Source organism: Ascidiella aspersa, chromosome 7, assembly GCF_963924565.1.
Source record: "Ascidiella aspersa chromosome 7, kaAscAspe10.2, whole genome shotgun sequence".
In the NCBI taxonomy this organism is placed as follows: domain Eukaryota; kingdom Metazoa; phylum Chordata; class Ascidiacea; order Phlebobranchia; family Ascidiidae; genus Ascidiella; species Ascidiella aspersa.
Window position 1 is genome coordinate 7,314,837 of NC_139453.1, and position 21,726 is coordinate 7,336,562.

Genomic DNA, 21,726 nt, shown 5'->3' on the forward strand with positions numbered 1-21,726 from the left:
ACTGACAACCTTGTAGTAGTGTCAGTTTCAATTGCTGATCGGTGATCCATGTGTAGCATTGATATTCAGCCGCTTTACTACCATAGCAAGGACACGGTGCCCTGGTGCCGGCTTGTAAGCGCCAACATTGCTTCCGGTGCGCCGCACGATTTGGGAAAATATCGAATTTCACGCGTAAGCATTGGGAAAGCGCTTTACTACTATATAAGTATATTACTACAGCACTAGCAACAATGGCTGACAGGCTGGTTGGCTGCTGTATTGTCGGTTTCGCGCCCTTTCTTGAATGCTAGTTAGTTTTGGCAATATTGCAGTTTGGCAGTCAGCTTTGAAATAGCCTTGCGCTGTTGGAATAACAGCGGTATTTGGGAAACTTGGCGTAAAACAGTGTTTTAGTAAATATCGGAATCTATGAAGGACCTTGTAACAACTTGTTAGATTTTGCACTTTGGTTTCTTTTGCTGCTTTTTGTATGCGTTTTGCTTTTGGATAAAATATATTGAATTTTTTCATCAAATATTTCCATGTGATGTTTAAATGAACGGTTTACAGCAAATGAATACTTACGTTACATTTAAAAATCCCTCAGATATTGTATACTGTTAGATGTTGAAGTGTTTTCAGCAAACGCAAATGGTTCGACAATACATCTTGTAAAAATTGTAAAATAAATCAATTCACAGGAAAAATTATCATATTTAAGGTTCTCCATGAACTTCAGACATTATTTTATTTACTGAAATTACTCACCCATGTTTAGCAATTACTTGAAATTTAGGTGATAAAATTTCAAAAGATAAGGTCCCAATTTTTCAGGATGTTAAAGGTAAATTGTTTGAAACGTGGTTCAAGTTTTGCAGCATGTCAGCAGTTTATGTCAATGCTATAATGGCGCACCTGGTTTTTAAAACTGATGTTCAACATAGGCTGCTGCATTAGCAAAAAAGGTGTTTTTTTCGTTAAAGCAACTTGAAATAACGCAAGCCAGTTACAACCCCACAAATTGTCTAAAACAGCGCCCTGCTTTTTGCCAAGAATTTAACGCAAGGGTAGTAGCCTGGAACGCCTAAATGCCTAAAATCTTAAAAATGCTACAATACGGCTATGAAAGGCTAATTGACGACTAACAGTCGCACTAACCCTATTTTGATGCCTTTTCAAACCATTTTGGGCTTGAAAATTTAATATTATTTTTTTTAGCACACGGATTGGATCAATTAGAAATAATAGTCAACCAAAAATATCGGTAATAAATACACCTTTCAGTAGCGTCTCTTTAAACACCGGTCACACATTTTTTTCTGCGAAAAGGCAAGTTTCACAAAAGCAAGACGCTTTTTACTATTATAGGAAAGCAAACTATACGCAAAAACTTAAATATTAATATTTTTAGTAGTCACTTGGGCCCGTTTTGCCGAACTAATGGGTAACTTTAACAGCATCAAGGTTGGAATGTAGTCCGCAAGCCAGTTTCGCGAAATTCCTCGGGAAATTGTTTCAGGAATTCCTACACGCTTGACCCAATACGAATCAAGCCGCTGTAGATTTTCTCCCTACATGACCTGACTAAGCTGACCACGGAAATTGTCCGAGGTCTATGACGAGGCTAGCTCAGCATATCCACATAAGCCAGTGCCATTGGTGCGTGGCGTATGTCGTATCTTGCTGGCGGCCGTGGTAAAAGTGGTTTTATTATTGAGTTTTTGCGAAGTGGTTTTATTGAGTTTTTGCAAACCGGTTTTATGGAGTTTTTGCGAGGCAAACAAGTACGGAGTTGTGGGTTTAGTGTGGTTTTTAGACAACCACTGGCAGTAGCAGAAGTTATTTATGTAAAACTGACCAGTTTTCAACAGCTTTACGTTAATAATGTATTGCATTATTTGTAAATAGTTATTTCGTTGAAGCAAAAAGTAGATCGCTTTGCAAGAACATACCGAAGTTTAATTCAAAATATATAAACGCTTGTCAAACGCAAAGCTAACGCCGTCATAAATTATGTAATTCCTTTCAATAAGTTAGGCAGCTACAGCAAATTAAAGATCCCTACTTTGACTTGATGACGCACGATTTTGTGAAAACTTGTCAACATTTTCCATATTTAAAATTAGACAATTTCTGTATCAACAAGTTAGGTAATTCAATGTGACCCTTTACATTTCGTTAAGTGTCTATCTTGGCCCGTTGCTTCATGTCTGCAGTCAATAGAAGTCTAATAGTTGTAAAACAAATTACATATATTTGATGTTTGCGTCACCTTCACGTAAATTGCTGTGTAAACATTCGTGTCGATATTGCTTACAAGCTACACAAGAATAATAGGCTTTTATATTGCGTTCCAATCCAACGAATTCGAAAGGTGTGTGTTTTACATCCAATATTATAGTTCGCGGTTAAAGATACGTTTAACCATGGTCCTTTTAATGCAGCAGTACTGAACAACAAACGTTTAGGTTGCAAGAAATTGTATTTGAGTACACTGGTAACTGCTGTTTTGCAGTTTTACGTCCAATATTATAGTTCGCAGTAAGAGATGCGTTTAACCATCATTGGCCTTTCAATTCAAACAACAGTTCTGAATATTATACGTTTATGTTGCAAGAAATTGCAATTGAGTACACTTGTACCCGCTGCATTACAGTTTTACGATTCCAAGTCGTGAAAGTTAGTTTCAGCGGATAACTTCTGCATAAACATCTTCAGCCCGAAGGGTTGTTGGGGGAAGGATATACGTGCGGTGACGTAATTTCGCTGGGAAAATTTGTCTGGCAGCCCTCAAGTTTTTACAACAGGCCACTTTGCTAACGTAAACACACGTCCAATTTTGAAGTATGGAGAATCAAAGAAAAAAGTACACCAGTTTTTTTCTTTGCCGGAGAGTGTGATTTTGGCACTTCGTTTTAAATAAGGCAATCTATTAATGGGCTTTTTAAGGTACGCATTTATTTTGCTTATTTATCTAAGATTTAGTTTTGTTATTTACAAGAGTCAAAACGTTAGTCTTAATAGCTGAATAGGCAAATTTCTGTCTAAATTTTGTCAAATTTCTGTCAAAGTATACTATAGCTACTTGTGTAACTACAACAGATAATTAGCAGCTATGATGAAATACTTGAGGTCCCTAAAAGTTTTTTAGGCGGTTACTAAAGTGTATACTTAACGAAACCTGGGATCTTTAATTCAGTTACCCCTCTTTGCACAAGTAATAGACAAAGTTTTCATTTTTGACAGATAACGCTAACTTCTTGTACGTAAAGGCTTGTTTGGCTGTGACGATTCATAATCCTGGGGTAACACTAATTTACGGAATGATGAATGGTCGGAATGGTCGGAACGCTCAGAGTATTATTATTAAATATAATAACACTTGACCCACCTTTACCCAAACGCTAACCCCAACCCTAACCCAAATATTGTGCGTTGGTTTAATAATTGTTTTAACGGGGTAACACTTAAATAGTGAGCGTTCCGACCATTCCGACCATTCATCATTCCGTAAATTAGTATTACCCATGATCCTGTAATGCAGTGTCTCGCAACCCTTGAGTTACGGCCAATAATCGTGTGGCTGTTTGATTTGGTACGTTAGTTTTATTGAGATATGGTTCTGAGCAAAATTTCTACGAAATCTGAGAAAATTGTAAGATTGTTTGGCAAGTATTTTTTTCGCCTAATCCACCTGGTCTAGAATAACTGTTCGCTGTAGTGGCAATAATAATATGGTGGAAATTTCATTTATGTGCGGTTTTTGGCAATATTGCCGACTGATACGCGTTTACGGTGGACTTGTCTACATAAGACATTTAAGTAAATTAGATATTTGTTAATATAGAGATACAAGAATAATCCAAACGCTTTGTATAAAAAAGGTCATGGTACTAATTAAGCAACGCGTAGTCGCGAAGTTCCTCTGTTAAAATGTTTTGAGTCCAATTTGATGTGAATGACTTGAAATTTCTTGTGCAGCTGCCAAAAAAACGTTTTTGCTGCGTTGTTTTTTTCTTATACGATTACATACGTCTCAGCTGAACCGAAGTTGTAACATAATTTTTACTTACCTTTATCTTGTAGCGTGTAGGACAATCTATACTTTCGTACAAAATTTATATAAGTTGTCTGTTGAGAAGTACAATAATGAGTGACGAACAGACAACCGCGCAAACCAGCGAGGACACTGCTCCATCGACACAGCAAGAAACAGCAACACAACAACAACAAGAACCCGAACAAGCTGAAACACAGCAAGAAGCAGCCGCCGGGGAACCCGAAACCGCACAAGAAGAATCCCAACAAGCTGAAGCCACACAGGAAGAATCTCAACAAGCTGAACCCGCACAGGAAGAAGCCCAGCAAGCAGAAACTGAACAAGAAGAATCCCAACAAGCAGAAACTCAACAAGAAGAATCCCAACAAGCAGAAACTCAACAAGAAGAATCCCAACAAGCTGAAACAGCACAAGAAGAATCCCAACAAGCTGAAACTCAACAAGAAGAATCCCAACAGCAGGCTGAAGCGGAGGCGCCCAAACAAGAAGAACCCGAACAACAAGCAGAGGAACAGCAACAAGCCGAAAACGGACAAGTACAAGCTGCCGTCGAGGCTGGCGGAGAGGAACAAACGAAGCCGACAAACGGGGACGCCCCTAAAGAAGAGGGACCTGACCCCAATTGCACTTACAAGCACATCGACCCAAGTGAGCTCTGCAAGAAGCAGACTGTAGCCGTCGGGGTAAGCTAGTGTATTTGCTTTGGATTTAACAGCTTGTGCCAATTTGTTGAATATGCAATTTACAGTTCACATCAGTGGTGAAGGTAAATCGGAGCGGTACGTAACGGCGTAAAACAATTAAAAACTGACGTTTTTTCACCAGACCTTTCCGCTATTTCCTTGAATTTAAACATTGAAACAACAATTTTAGTTGCATATTTGAATACCGAATGACAACGCCACGTTTCCAAAGGATACTTTTTGCAGATGTTCTGCTCTGACGTAAAATTGCCTCGCATTTCCTTATTATATTATTACTTTCAGCCATAATTCATAATATTTGTACTGCTCAGTATCTATAACTAATTAAACTATTAGAGTCTGGTGGTTATGAATATTGGATTGGGGCCCAACATTTTCACCTTTTACAAACATATATATATAGTTTTTTTCTTGATTTGTTCCATAAATAGTGTATATGGTGGCTACATTGAGAATCATTTTGTGAAACGCCGCCAAGTATATATTGGTTGCGGCTAATTTTGATTAAACCCAGGACAATATAACATGGAACGCGAAACGGCATATATTTTTTTTCAAGATGGGATTGCGATAAGACTAAAAATGCATTGCATTTTTTACATAACTTTTATCGGTGACCACATTCTGAACTGCAGCCGTTCACCTAATAACGTGAAACAATGCGAAAGCGGAGACCTGAAATTTTATAAGGGAATCTCATAATCAATCTTATTTCCATAGATTTATCCATTTGCATTCGAAATCATTGCTACGCAAAAAAATGCAGCAAAGAGTCAAACAAACTTTTACAAAATTGTCATACCAAAAAATTGACAAACCCTCTTAACCAATCTGTCCCTAGTCATTTTCAAAGAAGGCCCAAAAAGTTTAAATATTTCAATGAAATGCTTTTCGAAAGCAATGAAAGTATATACTGCGGGCCGAATACAGCTCTACCAGGTTAAACAAAATGTATTTGGGAATCCTATAAAAGTGGTTTATTTCCAATGGAAAAGTTTTAAAGGCTTGTTAGTTGAAAATGTCGTTAAAACTGCTGCTGAATGATTCATGGCTGCACCCGCATTGCCCAAAACAACGCGATGTTGAGGTGACCGCGAGTTACCCGCCGAGTGACCGCGAGTAACCCCGCAAAGAACCGCGGGTCGAAAAGTGGACTTTAGCCTGAGACAGACCAGTTTGACATAACACGACTCTATCTGTCGTGCCTTAAGCTGTAACGTTGCGCTCAGAATGTACTTTTTTGTGAAAAATTGGTATACGCTATCTGCTATGTAACAGGAAATTTAACCAAACGTGCACCGAAATTGTAAAGTTTCATTGCTTGGGTGCTTGTGAATAATCGTTATGTAAACTGCAACAAATTTTTGTCCTGTCCTATTTGGAGTGTCACTTTCCTATCAAAACTGTGTTGTTTCTAGTAAAATTACAGGTTTATTGTTTCTGTGTTTGAAGTAGTTTAGGGCGCCCAGTCATTTTGACATGACGTAAGACCTGTCAAGTCATTATTAGAGTAAGTTAATTCCAAGTCAAGTCATTGACATAAAAATAAAACGATAAGCTAATAAAATGTCCATTTTAAGCATTAATTGAACTAAAAATAACAAAAACGCAACAGATATGTTAAGTTCTTCCGAAAACAGTGACTTAAGTGCACAAGTCATTGTCATTGACTTGAGTCATTACAACTCTGGTACTTTGCATTCAATATAACCTGGTACTTTGCATTTAATATATGGAACTTTGCATTCAATCTAACCTGCAAAAATACACGTAAAACACATTCTGAATGTTGCGCGATCTAACGTTGGACACCTCCTGGTTACTTTGCAAACTGCGATACTTTTTGTTTCAAATATCGGGTATCAAGTGTCAGAAGAAAATGTCAAGTATCGAACATATCCCCATATATGAGAATACTTTGCCTAAACCTAAGCCCGCTTTTTAAGCTGCACATTAGCAACTTAAACGTATTGTTGTTCAGGGCGATGAAACGGTGCGAGCTTGTCCTATGCTGATAAACGGTCACCCGATCGCCTACCTGGAACCAGAAACTAGAACGCTTTACGACCTGTTCAATAGAGGTCTCAGAAAGTCTAGTAAGTTATTTTAACATTGGATTGCAACGGTTGATTGCTATGAAATCGGCCATGCACTTTTTTTTTGGTACCATTTCAACATAACAATAATAGTCTGATACTGTTTAAAGTGGTGTTGTGAACCGCTGTAACTTGTCTTCTGCTAAAAAAACGAACGATTGTACAATTGTTTCCGTTGACAAAATGTTTGCGCTTCACCAAATATGCGTTGCTACCTGCAAGACATACTTCATCCACTCATTATCCTATGTTAAACCTTTTTAAACACTTTAAAGCATGCAGTAGGACTAGGGATGTCCGATAATATCTGATCGGAGCCGATACCAGATGCCAAGTGGTATTAGTATAGGTGCCGATCACATACCAGATTAGAATAGGAATTTTGAGCTTAATGATTTGCGATTTAACGCAGCGATTTCAAACTTGAAAAGTAAATTTATCAAAATCACAATGATAACCACTACGGGTAACACGCTAAAGCAATTTCGGCACTACAACCTGAAAAATAGGCCTCCGAGAGTTATACTTTTATCGATTTGGCTTTTTTAAACATAGCAATGAAGTATTTTGGTTTTGGATCGGACCACGAAACTTTTTCGTGCAAATTATCGCGAATCGATAGCAGAATAAATTGTCAAATAACGAAACTTTTTAAGAAGGACTTGAGTTGCTTTAATGCTGTCGTTTTTATTTTGTTTTCCAGACGGAGGGCCTTGCGTAGGATGGAAAGCATCACCCACTACTCCTTACCAATGGCTCACATATCAGCAGGTAAGAATTGACTTGGAAATATGCACTATGCATCCGATTGTATTAACTTCTTGGTTGTACCCTGGCTTTTGCTAAAAAGCACCAAAACACTTGTCAACCGTAATTATGAAAACATTCACTTCGGTAAAATCTTGCGACCCAAGCAAATTGTCGTAATATTTTAAAAACCATACAAGATTGCGTTTAACTTTTCCGAAAATAGTATATTTATTAAATCACTAATGAGATAGCTGTGCTCGCTTGCTGCTAATGAGTTTTTGGGATATAGCCGCATGTCGGCCTCAACTACCATCTTTATTGTATGATCGTTTTGCCATTTTTCGTAAGCCTAATAATTAATTGAAACTCAGCAATAACAATAACAATAATATTAATATTATAATAACAATAATTAAAAGGAAAACTGTTAAATGTTATTGCACTACGAACATTCTACAAAGCTTTCCGATGTCTCGACATAAAACGCTTCGTGACTTCTCTTTAAATTTTCAGTTTTAAGATCTCTTCATGTTTTAAACCTTTTTTATTCTTATTTTTTCGTCCAAGATATGTTATGCCTAAAATAAAGCGACCCAAAAAAATTTTCAGGCGACCCAGCTTAGGGTCGCGACCCATGCGTTGGGAAGCACTGCGTTAGAGCACAGCTGTGTTTCTCAGCCTAGGGGTCGAGCCACGAAATTGAGCCACAGTTTAATTTTATTGGGTCGCCGACTGCAGTAGTTCACATAGTTGGATTTATTGAAATCGGTCCAGAGCGATGTGATGGATCGTAATTAAATTATTCATCGTAATTTAATTAGAAAATTTTGTTGTTTTTCTAAAAAAAAGATTTTATAAAAAATTTGTTTAATGTTTTGTTGACTTAAAGGGGTGGAGAAACACTGCCAATGGCGTACATATAAATGTCAACTCTAGGGATATCAAAATGTCCTGCATTCACGTTCAGTATTTCAAAATTTCCCAATATTTGTCGCAGCATCACGCAATCATAAATCATGTAATAATTATAACAAAATAATAGACAAGAAAAAAGCCATGACCATGAAAAGGATTATTTCTCATTTGAAATGAACATAAAAATGGCAAAAAGCAATTAAAAAATTAATGGGTTTAGAGTTAAATTTGTCTAATCGCTTCAGAGTGTAATTGTCTGAAGTGTTTCTCGACTCGCTTCTCTCTGAGCCTGTGTAGCTCAGTTGGTAGAGCGACGGTCCCGGAGGTCGTGAGTTCGAACCTCACTGCAGGCTAGTTGTTATTCTAGCCTGTCTTGCTTGCATCATTGATCGACAGATTCGGCGATCCTGCGATGGATTTCGGTGTACTCACAAAAGAGTTCTCATTTATTTCTAACCCTCAGGTTCTCGATCGATCCAAGAACTTTGGCTCCGGACTTCTGCTAGAGGGCGCCAAAGCGGAGCCGAGCCAGTTCATCGGAATTTTCTCTCAAAATCGCGTCGAATGGAAAGTGGCAGAACAGACGTGCAACAATTACTCTATGGTGGTCGTCACGCTCTACGAAACACTGGGAGTTGAGGCAATGAAGCATATCATCACCCAATGTAAGCCCTAAAATATGCTACTGCTAAATGAAAAAAATAGGCCCTTCGTTGCTTGAATTGATTACCTAAAATAAACGCAATTGGGCAAATTTTGTGGTAGACTTAGGCCAGTGGTTCTCAAATATTTGTCGTGTAGCACTACAAGAAAATCAAAAGGAATGTTCGCGTTCGGCACACTTTCTACAAAACATTAATATCAGAAATTGAAAATCGCCCCTAATTCACTGCAAGGCAAGAGGCTGATACCGCAATGTCAGCAGTTATCTTGTGAATAGTGTTTATTCAGTCGCGGTTGCGTTGTATGTATTGTTGTAACAGGAAAAAGGTTTCAATCTAAAATTACGAAAAGTTTCGCTGCTCACCGTAGAATCTCTTGAGGCAAAAACAGTAAGAACCACTGCTGTATATACCAGGGCTCAAACTATGGGACCTGAACAGGTGTAAGGGGTCGAGAGTAAGTCAGTATAAATTGTTATACAAAGTGTTTCCGTTTGATATGCTAATGGCACGTTAACTTCAACGAATGCGTGACAAAGCATGCAACAATAAATGTTAAGTTTTGAAATGTTAAACCTAGGGCGTCGCGAAAGGTGTTAGTATCTTGAAAGGGTTCCCAGACTGAAAAGTCGGGAATCCCTGCTGTAAACCCAAGATGCTTACTGAAACTTACTTTTACCCTATTTTACCAGGCGAACTGCATTACATCGTGGTTGACAACAACAAGAAAGCATCCATGCTTCTGAATGGAGTGAAGGAAGGCGCTTTCTCGTTCAAGCTAATCGTTATCGTTGAGGAATTGAACGAAGAAAACAAAAAACTCGCCGAGGAGACTGGCACCAAGGTCATGACCTTCAAAGAGGTAGAAGAGGCTGGTGCCAAGGAACAAACGGACTTCGTGGTGAGTTGAACTTTATTCTAATTGTTCGCAGGAGTTTGGAAATACGCACAACCCTACTATCGTGTTATAAACAAACTTAGTTTACGTTTAAAGCAAGCTGTGTTGGAATTGCTTAAGTTCCTCTCCAGTAGTTTGTAAAGTCCAAGTCAAGTCATTTAAAAAAAAATCGTCAAGTCTCTTTCTTTTGACTTGTAAAGCAAATTCGCCGTGTTAGAATGTCGTTTAACTTGTGCGCTTTCTGAGCAGTAGTTCAATAGCAAACAACTATTTTGCTCGAAAATACAAGAAATTGTTAAAAGTTAACAGCAGTGACCTTGTGGAAAGGTAAGATCACCGACCCCTAGCTTAGATGATTTTCATACTAAATCCCACACGCAAAGTTTATATATCTCACACCGCTATAGCGTCCATCAACCAGCGGTTGCTTGCTATCAATTTACGCGGATTTATAACTTTTGCAGCCCCCAAAGCCTGAAGACCTACATACGATCTGCTACACTAGTGGAACAACTGGAATGCCTAAGGGTGTAATGTTGACCCACGCCAACATGGTAGCTGACCATGCTGGGATCTACGCTCTTGGTGCTAAGGTGAGCAGGAAACGGCTTGGTTGAAGTTGTACTAACGGTAATACATAATAGTAAGATCTAACTCTGTCGGAATAAGACCTAACTACCTCGGAATAAGACTTAACTATTTTGGAATAAGACCTAACTTTGTCGGAATAAGGTAAAGGATGGGGTTAAAATTTAACGTGCGAGATCATAAATATGTATACCTGTGTTTGTAGTTTGTAATAGTTTGTAATAATTTTTTTACAAAATCTTGATCCATCTTTCTCAGAGCTTCCTAGATATGAACAACACGGACGTCTACATTTCCTACTTGCCTTTGGCCCACATTTTCGAGCGGCTGATGGTCATCGCAGTCTACTACGTAGGCGGCAGGTAATACCAATAATATTCCGTATGGTAAGCTGTCAGGTAGCAGGGCATTAAATAGCTAAATCTAAGTATTTATTTTCATAAAAGAGACTGTCTTCGTAAATTAGTCATTATTTCTTACGCCATTTCTAGGAGGTGAAATGCGGACTGTTTCAATCATGTAAACAAGTCATTTTGAAAATTTTGAAATAACCCAAGTCCAAGTCAAGTCTTTTGAACTATCAGTCTCCCAGTTTAGTCCCAGGTCATGTCATTATTAGCCCAAGTTAAGTCATTACAGATTTTTAGAACATCACACAATTTAAAAAACTAAATACAAACTTCTAATTTCAACCCAGGTCTTTGGACTCAAGACTTATCAAGTCATTGCCTTATTTTATTGCAACAATGAAAAATTTTTCAGAATTATTTGCAACTCGGATAAATGAAATCTCATTAAACTTTGAAAACTCTCTGGTTGTTATATCGTAATTTAAGAAAATGTTAAAAAATCGCATGACTAGTATGAATGTTTGATTACTTACTGATACCCGATATTTTAGACATAATGTATCTCGATCGGATCCGAATGACGTCATTACTAAGGTAAAACAAACTACATAAACTATATTAAAACGCTCAAAGATAATTTTTATCAGGTTAGTAGGCCAAAATTCGCTTAGCGTGAAGAAGTTAAATTACCACCAGCCTACCATTTTTTGATGAATTTACCGTTAACGGTAGAAATTGCTGCGATGGGTGGCAGATTATGGCTAAAATACATGTATTAGTTTGGCATTTGATCGTCACTGATACCACCCCGGTATCGGACGAGTAACCGTACTATCAATTGACATCAGATATTGGACCCATATTGTGGGACATCTCTAATTGCTTGTATTATATTGTTGCTTCCAGATGCGGCTTCTTCCAAGGAGACGTAAAACTGCTTCTCGATGACTTCGCAGAACTCAAGCCAACAGTATTACCGATCGTACCTCGACTACTGAACAGGATCTACGATAAGGTATCCCCGCAATGCAGCACACTCCATATGATTGTGTTCAAGTTTTGTTCTTATGACTACTGAAGTGACAAATATGGGTTTCGCAAAGGCATATCGCAGCAGTTTTTAAACATTCATTTTATGTACATAAGTGTATTATGCCTTATTGCTTAGTTTGCTGAAATACCTCAACTTTTTAGATTGTTTTTTTACTATTTATTTTTAAGCTCACGCCATGAAATGCGGTATGTTGTGATCTTGTTTTAAATTGATTGCAGTAGTTTTATATCTATGTGCTTATGTGCGCCAAAGTATTTTCCAACTCAAATCACTAATATAATAATAAAACAGTTAACCATTAAAATTGCTAAACTCGCCCAATTATGGGCAAGAATTCGAAAAATAATTAAAAAAATAACAAAAAACAACATGTAGCATTATAATCGCTTTACGTGTAAAAAATGGGATTAATAGCTCAATATTTATAATAAAATGTTAAATGAAAACACTTAATTTCAACCCGAGTCATTTGACCCAATGACTTCGGTCCAAGTCAAGTCAATTATCTAAAAGACCCAAGTCAGGTCCAATTGATTTTGCCAAAACGAATTAAGTCAAGTCATTTGAAAATAGTGACTTGAGTGCACTTAGATCAAATCATTGTGAAACGTGTAATTTTGTCAGGTCTGGGCTGGAGTAGCGTCGTCATCAGTTAAAAAGTGGATGCTGGAGAGAGCTGTTAAGTCCAAGGTTGCCAAGTTGAGAAAAGGAGTGGTGGCCAGCAACACAATTTGGGATTCGCTCATATTCAAGTGAGTTAACTGGCAATTAGTTTTGTGATGTAAAAACAAATAGTAATACCTTTAAGATCTCAAACTGATATATGCACAATTTTACTAACCTAATAAAAGTTGTAGTTGGCTTGTTGCAAAACCTACTATAAGGCTAAGATGTACAGTACAATATTATCCTCAGACTTGAAAAAATGTTTATGCAATAATCATTTCTTTTTATTCTTGTAGATAAAGTCCCTCAAATATTAGGTGACAATAAATTCCATATTTTTCAGAAAAGTTTCTGCTCGTGTCGGCGGCCGTGTCAAGTATTGCATAACAGGGGCTGCCCCCATCTCCAAAGATGTCCTTAATTTCATGAGAGTTGCTTTGTCGATTCCCATCACTGAAGGTAAAAAAATGCCTGAAGAAAAAAAATTCTTACCTTTATGTTGAAGCTTGATAGCTTAGATTTATCTGCGAGCCAGATTCCTTTTTAAAGAGACTTAGGTTCGCGCCACCATAAATATTACTCACCTTCAATACTAATTAGCCTACATACAGATGCTAACCCACACTCACACTGCTAAACTTGAAAACTCACACTTCAATTCCACTTTGGCATAAGATTGACTCTATTGAAGTGACAAATGTAAAATCACACTCGGCGTACATTTAAGTATTCCACAAACTCACACAGTTATAAAGTATCACACTGACATACACACGAAGCCACTCGCTCACGAACCCACTCGCTCACGAACCCACTCGCTCACGAAGCCACTCGCTCACGAAGCCACTCGCTCACGAAGCCACTTACTTACGAAGCCACTTACTTACGAAGCCACTTACTTACGAAGCCACTTACTTACGAACCCACTTACTTACGAACCCACTCACTTATCTCACGAACTCATGAAGCCACTCACGGACCCACGCACTCACAAACACACTCTCTAACGAACCCACTAACTCACGAGCTCGCTCACTCACCGAACCTACACAATACCGAATTCACACACTATCGAGCTCACGAACTCACGCGATTTTCCCACATATAAAATAAGCGAAACTCAGATGTAAACTTAAACCCAGGCGCTTACTCTAAAGTCTGACCTTCAGAGATTCACGCCAAGAAAATCGACTAACATATTACTGTTTTGGATTAAGATTAAAAAATTTAAACATTTATTGCCTCGATGTTGATTGCAGGATACGGCCAAACCGAAGGCGCCTGTGGAATGTCTGTGTCTATCCCCGGCGACTTTTTCTCGGGCAGCGTTGGAACCCCGGCTCTCTGCAATCTCATCAAGCTGGTCGACGTTCCCGAGAAAAACTACTTTGCCAAGGACGGCAAGGGCGAGATCTGCCTGAAAGGACCCAATATCTTCCAAGGATACTATAAGAACGAAGAGAAGACGAAGGAAGCGCTGGATGAAGACGGATGGCTCCATTCCGGGGACGTGGGAATGTGGCTCGAGGTCAGTGTTTTTCTCATGGACTTGATAAACTTGTCTTGCAAATGGAGAAGCTATATGTATTACTTAAGTTATCCCGAAAAATTTGTTATGATTTTATATTTTTAAGACAGGTCAGCATTTGGTGAAACTAGAAAGGCATATTATAACTAATGTTTCTATATTAAAAAATTAAATTAAACCTTATGTAACTAGAGCTGAAGGCTTTAATCTTATACCTAACATTACATTTCTCAAGATTTAAAAAGCAGATCAAAATAAAATGTATAGTTCGATTTTACTTTTAACATCCGTCAGAAACTTTTTTGTGATGTTGTAAATATGGCAGAATTATAACACAAGCAAAATAATTGGCCACTTAATTAAATTAAAAAAATTAAAAATGACAAAACATAAGCGTTGCAACTCTTGTTAGTGTATCAGACGTTTCAAGCTAATTTAAAAATACAAGAACATAACTAACAATAGGAACAAAAGTAATATAGAAGTAGTTAACTTTTTGTACTTTTCGAATGTCCTAAAGACTTTGACAATGCTGCTACTTATAACTAACCATCATAATAATTTAACAGAACGGAGCCCTTAAGATTATTGATCGCAAGAAGCACATCTTCAAACTGGCTCAGGGCGAGTATATTGCGCCTGAGAAGATTGAACAAGTTCTCGTCCAATGCGCTGCAATTGCACAGGTGAGCTGGGTCTTTTTTTATACCAGGCATTCTCGAACCTGTTTTAAGGTTCACGTAGTATTTCATTTATGTGAACTGTTCCATTTTCATCTTTCGTTGTGCAAATGTTAAACTTGTGGAAAAAACCTCTGGGTTAGAAATCACTTTGAAGCAGACAACCTGTTAAGAAAACAGTGTCAAGCTATGCAAATCGCTTTGTGCTACAGTCGTTCCCCATCCTAATATTAACATTTCAAGTGCGGGCAACCGCAAAAATATAACAAGAGTTAATTTATTCAGGTATTCTTGTACGGCGAGAGTTTAAAGGCCACTCTGGTTGCGGTGGTTGTTCCAGATGAAGAGACTCTTCCGGGATGGTGTTCCTCCAAAGGAGAGAACGGGAACTTCGAAGAGCTGTGTAAGAAGGAATCTGTGAAAGATCTCATCTACCAGGACTTGGTTGCCCACGCAAAACTACGCGGCCTTCAAGGGTTCGAAATTGTAAGTTAAACAGTGTTGTGACGAGTCGTTTTAAAATGTCTTAAGTTTCAGTTGAAATATTAGAAAAATAAATAGTAATAAATAACCCCATTTTATTAAAAAAACTTTCAATGAAAAGGTTAACTTTAACACAAGGTATTTGACATAATGACTGAAGTCTAAATCAGGGTCTTTAACAATAGTCTTAAGTCAAGTCCGGTCATTTTATTCCGAAAGTCTTAAGTCAGTTTAAGTAACTTTGTCCAAAAGACATAAGTCAGGTCAAGCGATTTGAAAAGAATAACTTAAGCACACGTAAAGTGAAGATGTTGGATAGGTTATTCCAAACAACTTTAAAACAGGACTAACTATGCTTGGTTTCAACTGTTTGCAAGTGTTGATCTTGTGAAACAGTACAATGGTCTAAAAATGCTACACAATCTTGGTGCAAAGCACATTTTATTCGTTATTCAAACCATTCTTTGTAAGTTTGTAATAAGATACCCAGCATAGTAACGTCACCCTAATACTTTGGACTATGTTTAAGGATTTTTCTACGAGGATGCACAATGTGCAACCAGGGGCGTATCCAGACATTTGAAAAGGGGGGTCCCGAATTTTCAACTTTGGGAATTCACCACTTTTTCGTCTGACGTTAATGACGTCATAAATCAGCGATTGTGATAACGTCATAAATAATACCGCTTAGTGTGCAATCGTTAACTTCAGCAGTAAATCGAAAACAAGATCGTGATATATATGTGATTGATTTTGGTAGATCCATGTACGGGACCACGCTAAATTACAAGCACGTCTTTCGCCACCTGCCATACTAAACGAAGATCGCTTTTCCGGGTGTTATTCGACTAGCATAACATAAAAAACGCCAATTCAATAGTTCTAAAATCAGTGTTTTTAACCTTTTTAATAGAGGGCACACCTGGCGAGCGAAACGAACACGATTTTTTTGGTATAACGGCCTTTCTTTTAAATTTATTGCAAGTTTTATTACATTGCCGAAATTACAAATAAAAAAACATGTCCAATATTTTTGAACACGTTTTCCATTTGTCCGCGACGCACTTGGCAGCCCTCCACGGCGCAAAGGTAAAGAAGCGCTGTTCAAAATACAGCATTAAAATGTAATCAAAACGGACGTATAAAAGTCATTCGCGCAAAGGGCGAAAATTTTTCGCACTTGCGTCGTTAAAATAGTCGAAATGTTTATGAAATGGCAAACTGCGAGAAACATCAGCACCGCCTAACTCGACGTTATAAGCGAGAAAAAAGCGGAGACCGCTTGATTTATTGTTGTTAATTGTCGAACACACACTTGCTAATCAGCCAGCCTGAACGAAAAAGGAAATGCGAGAGAAAAAATATCCTGCGTTTACGGTCGAACAAACAAGAAACGAAAAACGGCGTTTTGCGCTTGATTTTGGTTTCGCATTAGCTTAAGACGCGGATACGCCACTGTGTGCAACTATGTTAAATATAACCAACATAAAAATAAAAAAAACTTCAAAACGAATTATTTTTGTTTAGCCAAAGAAAATCCACCTTACAACTGAAGCTTTCTCAATCGAAAACAACCTAATGACGCCAACTTTCAAGACCAAACGTCCCCAGGTTCAGGCTCGTTACAAGGAAGAGATCGCCAAGATGTACGAAGGCCTTCAGTGAAAAAAAGGTTGCCGCCCCTAACGCTCAGGATAAATGTCTTGCTACTGTTTGACAAGGTGACCTTTCCGCCGGGAAAGTCGGGCACTCTTTTTGTTGAAATCTCCCAAAGAAGCATTTTTGTCTTGACGATAACACGATTAACACAACGTATAATTATTGCATTTAACTTTTGCACTCTTTTTTCCCAAGTATTTTGGATTTCGCCCCGAGCAATTTTATAAAGAGCTTCGGCGACAGTCAGAAATTAAAAGCTTTGCAACGCCGATTTTTGTATGAATATTCCTATTGTCGAAAGAGTTTGTCCGTTGTCTGTTTTTCGCGTTTAGTATCCATTCAATTTGCGTGTTTGTAAATATGTTTCATATCGACCTCAAAAGAATGCGTATCGCGCTTTTCTAATGTTATTTGACTGTTTTGTCCTAAATCTTTAAAGTATGCGGACTTGCGTTTTTTCTTATCAGAGTAGGAATGTATGTGGAAATGTTTTCAACGTATTTAACCCACGAAACGTTATATTACTCAGGAAGTTTAAAATCAAAATAAACTAAGGGCATTTTGCCTCGTTAAACGACGATAACCTATTAGCATTATTACGTGTAATTTAGACGAACCCATACTGCTAACATGTAATCTCTATCGTGCATACAAAATCATATCATATAGTCAATGTGGAGAACGCTTCGTTGTATTATTACAGTCTGTTGTTGGGTACATGTAAAACTATAAAGTACATCGCCTGATTGCATTAATGACCACACTACTGCACATGCTATAGGCATTTTTCTAAAAGTCCATTTGTCATTCGTTTCGCGCGTTATGTTGTTGTATGCAGATCGCTAACTTCGTCAATGCAAATAAACCGAATTTATAACGTTACCATCTAGCAACAAATATTGCATGATAGTCATAAGAAAGACTCGCAATACTTCATACCACAGTTGGATCAATTACATTAATTCAGTTCAATTGCAATTACAATTACTCCCTTAAATATTTCAATTTCATTACAATTAAATTGAAAGCTGTAATTAATTACATCAATTACAATACAATCTTTTTTGAAACTTGAGTTTTCTTAATATCAATGTATTGAGCCAAAATTTTAGCAAATTACAATTACAATTACAATTACACAAAATGAAAATGCATCAATTGCATTACAATTACATTAAAACCTGTAATTAATTACATCAATTACAATTGATCCAACTCTAGGTGACACCAGAGCAAAGTACAAACTAGTCGAAGAATCACATTATATACAACATCTAAAGGTTTACTATTGAGGCTTGTGCCACGGAGACGTTGCTTTATCAGCTGTTATCGTCAACTTCGCTTTTGCTTTTGGCTTGACCTTTTGATGCTGTGTGCTGGGCCACGTCAACTTCTTCTTTGCATTGTGACGTTCGATGACGTGGTCGACGTCATAGTTGAGCCGGTACTGTTGCCTGGCAACGGCAGCGGTCAAGCCCGCTTGGAAATCTGTGCAACCGAACGTCATGCGAGGATTGAAGTTGTGTTTTCTCCTAAATAGAATTGGGAGCTTAGTTCAATGCTTTTGGATTTAACGTAGCTTTGCTGTATGTTAGGCATTTTGGTTTAAAGATTTAGTAAGGCGAAAATACAAAGCCAACGCGACAGTATATCACATTGCATAAAGCTTTGCATTCCAACACAGTTGTGGCAAATTTTGCATTTGGTCTTCTCAATAGCGTATACCAAAGGTCAATGCTTTACCTCCATGCTGGAAACAAATAAAAGCCGACATTTACTCAATGTTACCTACCCTTGTGTGAGCCTCGATATAAGGTTGTTTTCCAAGTAACGTGTCCTCAATTTATCACCTTATTTGCAAGAAACTTAAAACATGTGAAGGTATGGGGAACCTTATTGTTTCACCCACCTTATTTCTTCTGCTTCTTTGCCACTGGTAGGCACTGCCGATTCTAGGTGGCCGCTATGCGTGTGGATCGACTTGTGAAGAGCCTCAATCGATCTATTAAGAGAAATCCGGTTATACAGGGGTTTCCAAAACTGTGGGTCGTGCCCCCCTAGGGGATTTAATGAGCTCTTGTAGCCCTAAGAGACGGCAACCCGATTGAGTTTTGAGAAAGGTAGTTTGACCACATTTTGGGCAAAACTAAGTAATTTATACCCTAAGCTTAATGAAATTGTCATGACAGTGCTGCTGCCTTTCCCAGCAACATAAGGTTGTAAATTTGGGTTTTTAACAATGTTACCTCTGTAGAGAGGGCAGCGCAGTGTCTTGGTTATTCAATATGACATGCGACTGGCTCTTTCCACCACCAAACCAGCAAATAAGACATTGCCAGAGCAAAAACAAGCTCAACCATCACATTAACTGAATAATGTAATAACTCAATAATGTAGCCTACTATCATGTTTAATGGGTGTTCTATTTATATCATTTTATTGTTCTAACTACCGGTTATAAACCATTTTTTTAATTAAAATAACGTTTCTCAATTTGTTTCAAAATGTTTAGAAAATCGGTCATTGATTTCTTAAAATTTCCAAAGGGGGACACGGTGTAAAAAAGGTTGGGAACATCTGATCTAAAATCTATATTGTGATTAATAATGGCACCGTCTCTTAAATTTAAAAAGGGTCAGTGAAAGCGTAAACTAAGGTCTTTTTAGTCTTTTTAAAAAATATCACGTTTCGAATCCATCTCTAGTTTTACTTAAAACGTTCAAGCTATGCAACACCTTAAAATAATAAGGTACATGGCGGAAATAACAGACGCACGAGAGATAAAAGACAGATAGCACCTAATAAGGAGCGACAGATACATGTCTAAAGACTGACCCATTTAACTCGAAATGCTTCGAGGTCCTTATTTCCTAGACCTAGCGCAATATAATATTTTGATTTTGTTACTGTTTTCACTATGTGCTTGACCATTATTCAGGAAGGCAAAGTATTGGCGTATTTACTTCGATAAATCACAAAGCGAGCACAGGCTAAGTTAATATCATATATACCTTAGTTCGTGCACCCTCAAGCGCGCCACCTGGCGTCTTCTGTTGTCAAGAATAATTAGTTTTCGCGCGAGGTCGATAGAGAGTCGATCCAGAATGGCTTTCGCCTCTCGGTTGCTTTCATGTTCTGTCCGCATGTCACGATCACGCTGCCACCCAAGCGAGAAATGATATGGGTTAACCGATTTGAATCGATTGATAGACAGTTTTTTTAGTCACTAATGTTTAAAAAATAAACGCACCTCTAGGTTTGCTGTTGTCACCTCTTAATGCAAGCAGTTTATTTTCTATTCTCTACCGAAAATAATACATACATCTGTTGGTAAAATTAGTTTTTTTTCACGAGCTTCACTCTCTGGCTTACGTAAAAACAAACAGTTTTCTTTTGTTTTCATTCCATAGTACTTATGTTGTATGACAGAGGTACCACGTCTGGTGTATTTCGCTCGAATAATAGTATTATGTCTTCATTGCGGTGTCGTACTTTGACTTGTTAGAATTTCCAAAATTACCAAATAGAATAATTAAACCATGGCGTTTTTTTTAAAGTGTATTGCAGCAATTTATTTATAAAACTATTCGCCAAAAAACATTTTTTGCGGTTGTTCACTAAAGTTCTAAACATACGTTCCATGTTACCTCTACTGCCTAAAGCAGCGGTTCTCAACCAGTGGGCCATGGATCACTGGTGGGCCATGGAAACTTTTTAGGTGGGCCACAGACCAATTAAAAAACGCTAGATTTATTGAAGGATTTAGTTTCATTTGTGTCACTATACCTAATTCCACAGGAATAATAGCTTGGGGGGAAATTGAGAAGAAATATAAAAAAACGGAAATTTATTGTTCAGAAGCAAGTACCTCACTAATGCACGGTTAAATAAATAATCTATGTTGATATATGCTTCGCTGTTTTTTGTTCTCAACCTTTTTTATAGTTTGTTCTTTCATAAAAATTTATTGGGCCACAGAATTTTTGTGCAACGAAAATGGGCCACGAAAGAAAAAAGGTTGAGAACCACTGGCCTAAAGAATATAATAAAATAGATTAAAGCATTTTTTAAACTGGGTTATTTACCTCAATTTGTGCAGTAAAAGTATTAGCTTAGTAAATTTCGTGTTTTTTGTTATTCTTTAGTTGAGTTATGGTTCATAATTGAACGAGTTTACCACTACCATAACGCTTGGTTTGTTATAACGCTTGGTTTTTAACACGGACTTGACTCTAATTATGACTTGACTAGAACTTGACATGCTGTTCATTTCAAAACACATGACTTGAAAATGACTTGACCGGGACTTAGTCTGTTAAAAAGTGACTTGTTTACAACACTGTACACCAGTGTCGTGGAGAACGGCAGAAACACTGGCCAAGCTTTTCAATCGAATCATAAGACCTTCCTTGTCCAACCAAACTTCCACCTTTCCACCTTTTCGCACAGCAAAACGTTTACACCTATATTTCGCCCATACGAGTCTACCATTACTTTAGCGCTTAGTTTTTTTAAGGACTTGGCTTGGAATTGACTTGCTCTAATGATGACTTGATTAGGACTTAACTTGCTGTTCATTTAAAAACACTTGACTTGGACTTAAGTCCTTTAAAAAGTTTATTTTTTCCGACACTGTACACCAGTGTCGCTG

The 21,726-nt window shown here is 37.7% G+C and overlaps 2 protein-coding genes across 2 annotated transcripts; one reads left to right on the forward strand and one right to left on the reverse strand.

The window, feature by feature from the left end:
* The first annotated feature begins 4,073 nt into the window (after nucleotides 1-4,073).
* LOC146137488 (long-chain-fatty-acid--CoA ligase 1-like) lies at nucleotides 4,074-17,537 on the forward strand. The gene is made up of 14 exons (XM_083393259.1): nucleotides 4,074-4,725; nucleotides 6,728-6,842; nucleotides 7,546-7,613; nucleotides 8,971-9,172; nucleotides 9,862-10,070; nucleotides 10,532-10,660; nucleotides 10,914-11,017; nucleotides 11,912-12,020; nucleotides 12,684-12,811; nucleotides 13,069-13,184; nucleotides 13,985-14,253; nucleotides 14,823-14,939; nucleotides 15,219-15,419; nucleotides 16,944-17,537. Exons 1-14 carry the CDS (start codon nucleotides 4,132-4,134, stop codon nucleotides 17,079-17,081), a joined length of 2,499 nt encoding a protein of 832 aa, XP_083249385.1. The 5' UTR covers nucleotides 4,074-4,131; the 3' UTR covers nucleotides 17,082-17,537.
* Nucleotides 17,538-18,360: 823 nt separating this feature from the next.
* LOC146137489 (uncharacterized) lies at nucleotides 18,361-20,290 on the reverse strand. The gene is made up of 3 exons (XM_083394360.1): nucleotides 20,087-20,290; nucleotides 18,985-19,077; nucleotides 18,361-18,607 (listed from the first exon to the last, which is right to left on the reverse strand). The coding sequence occupies exons 1-3, from the start codon at nucleotides 20,218-20,220 to the stop codon at nucleotides 18,361-18,363; spliced, it is 474 nt and encodes a 157-aa protein (XP_083250486.1). The 5' UTR covers nucleotides 20,221-20,290.
* Nucleotides 20,291-21,726: the final 1,436 nt, after the last annotated feature.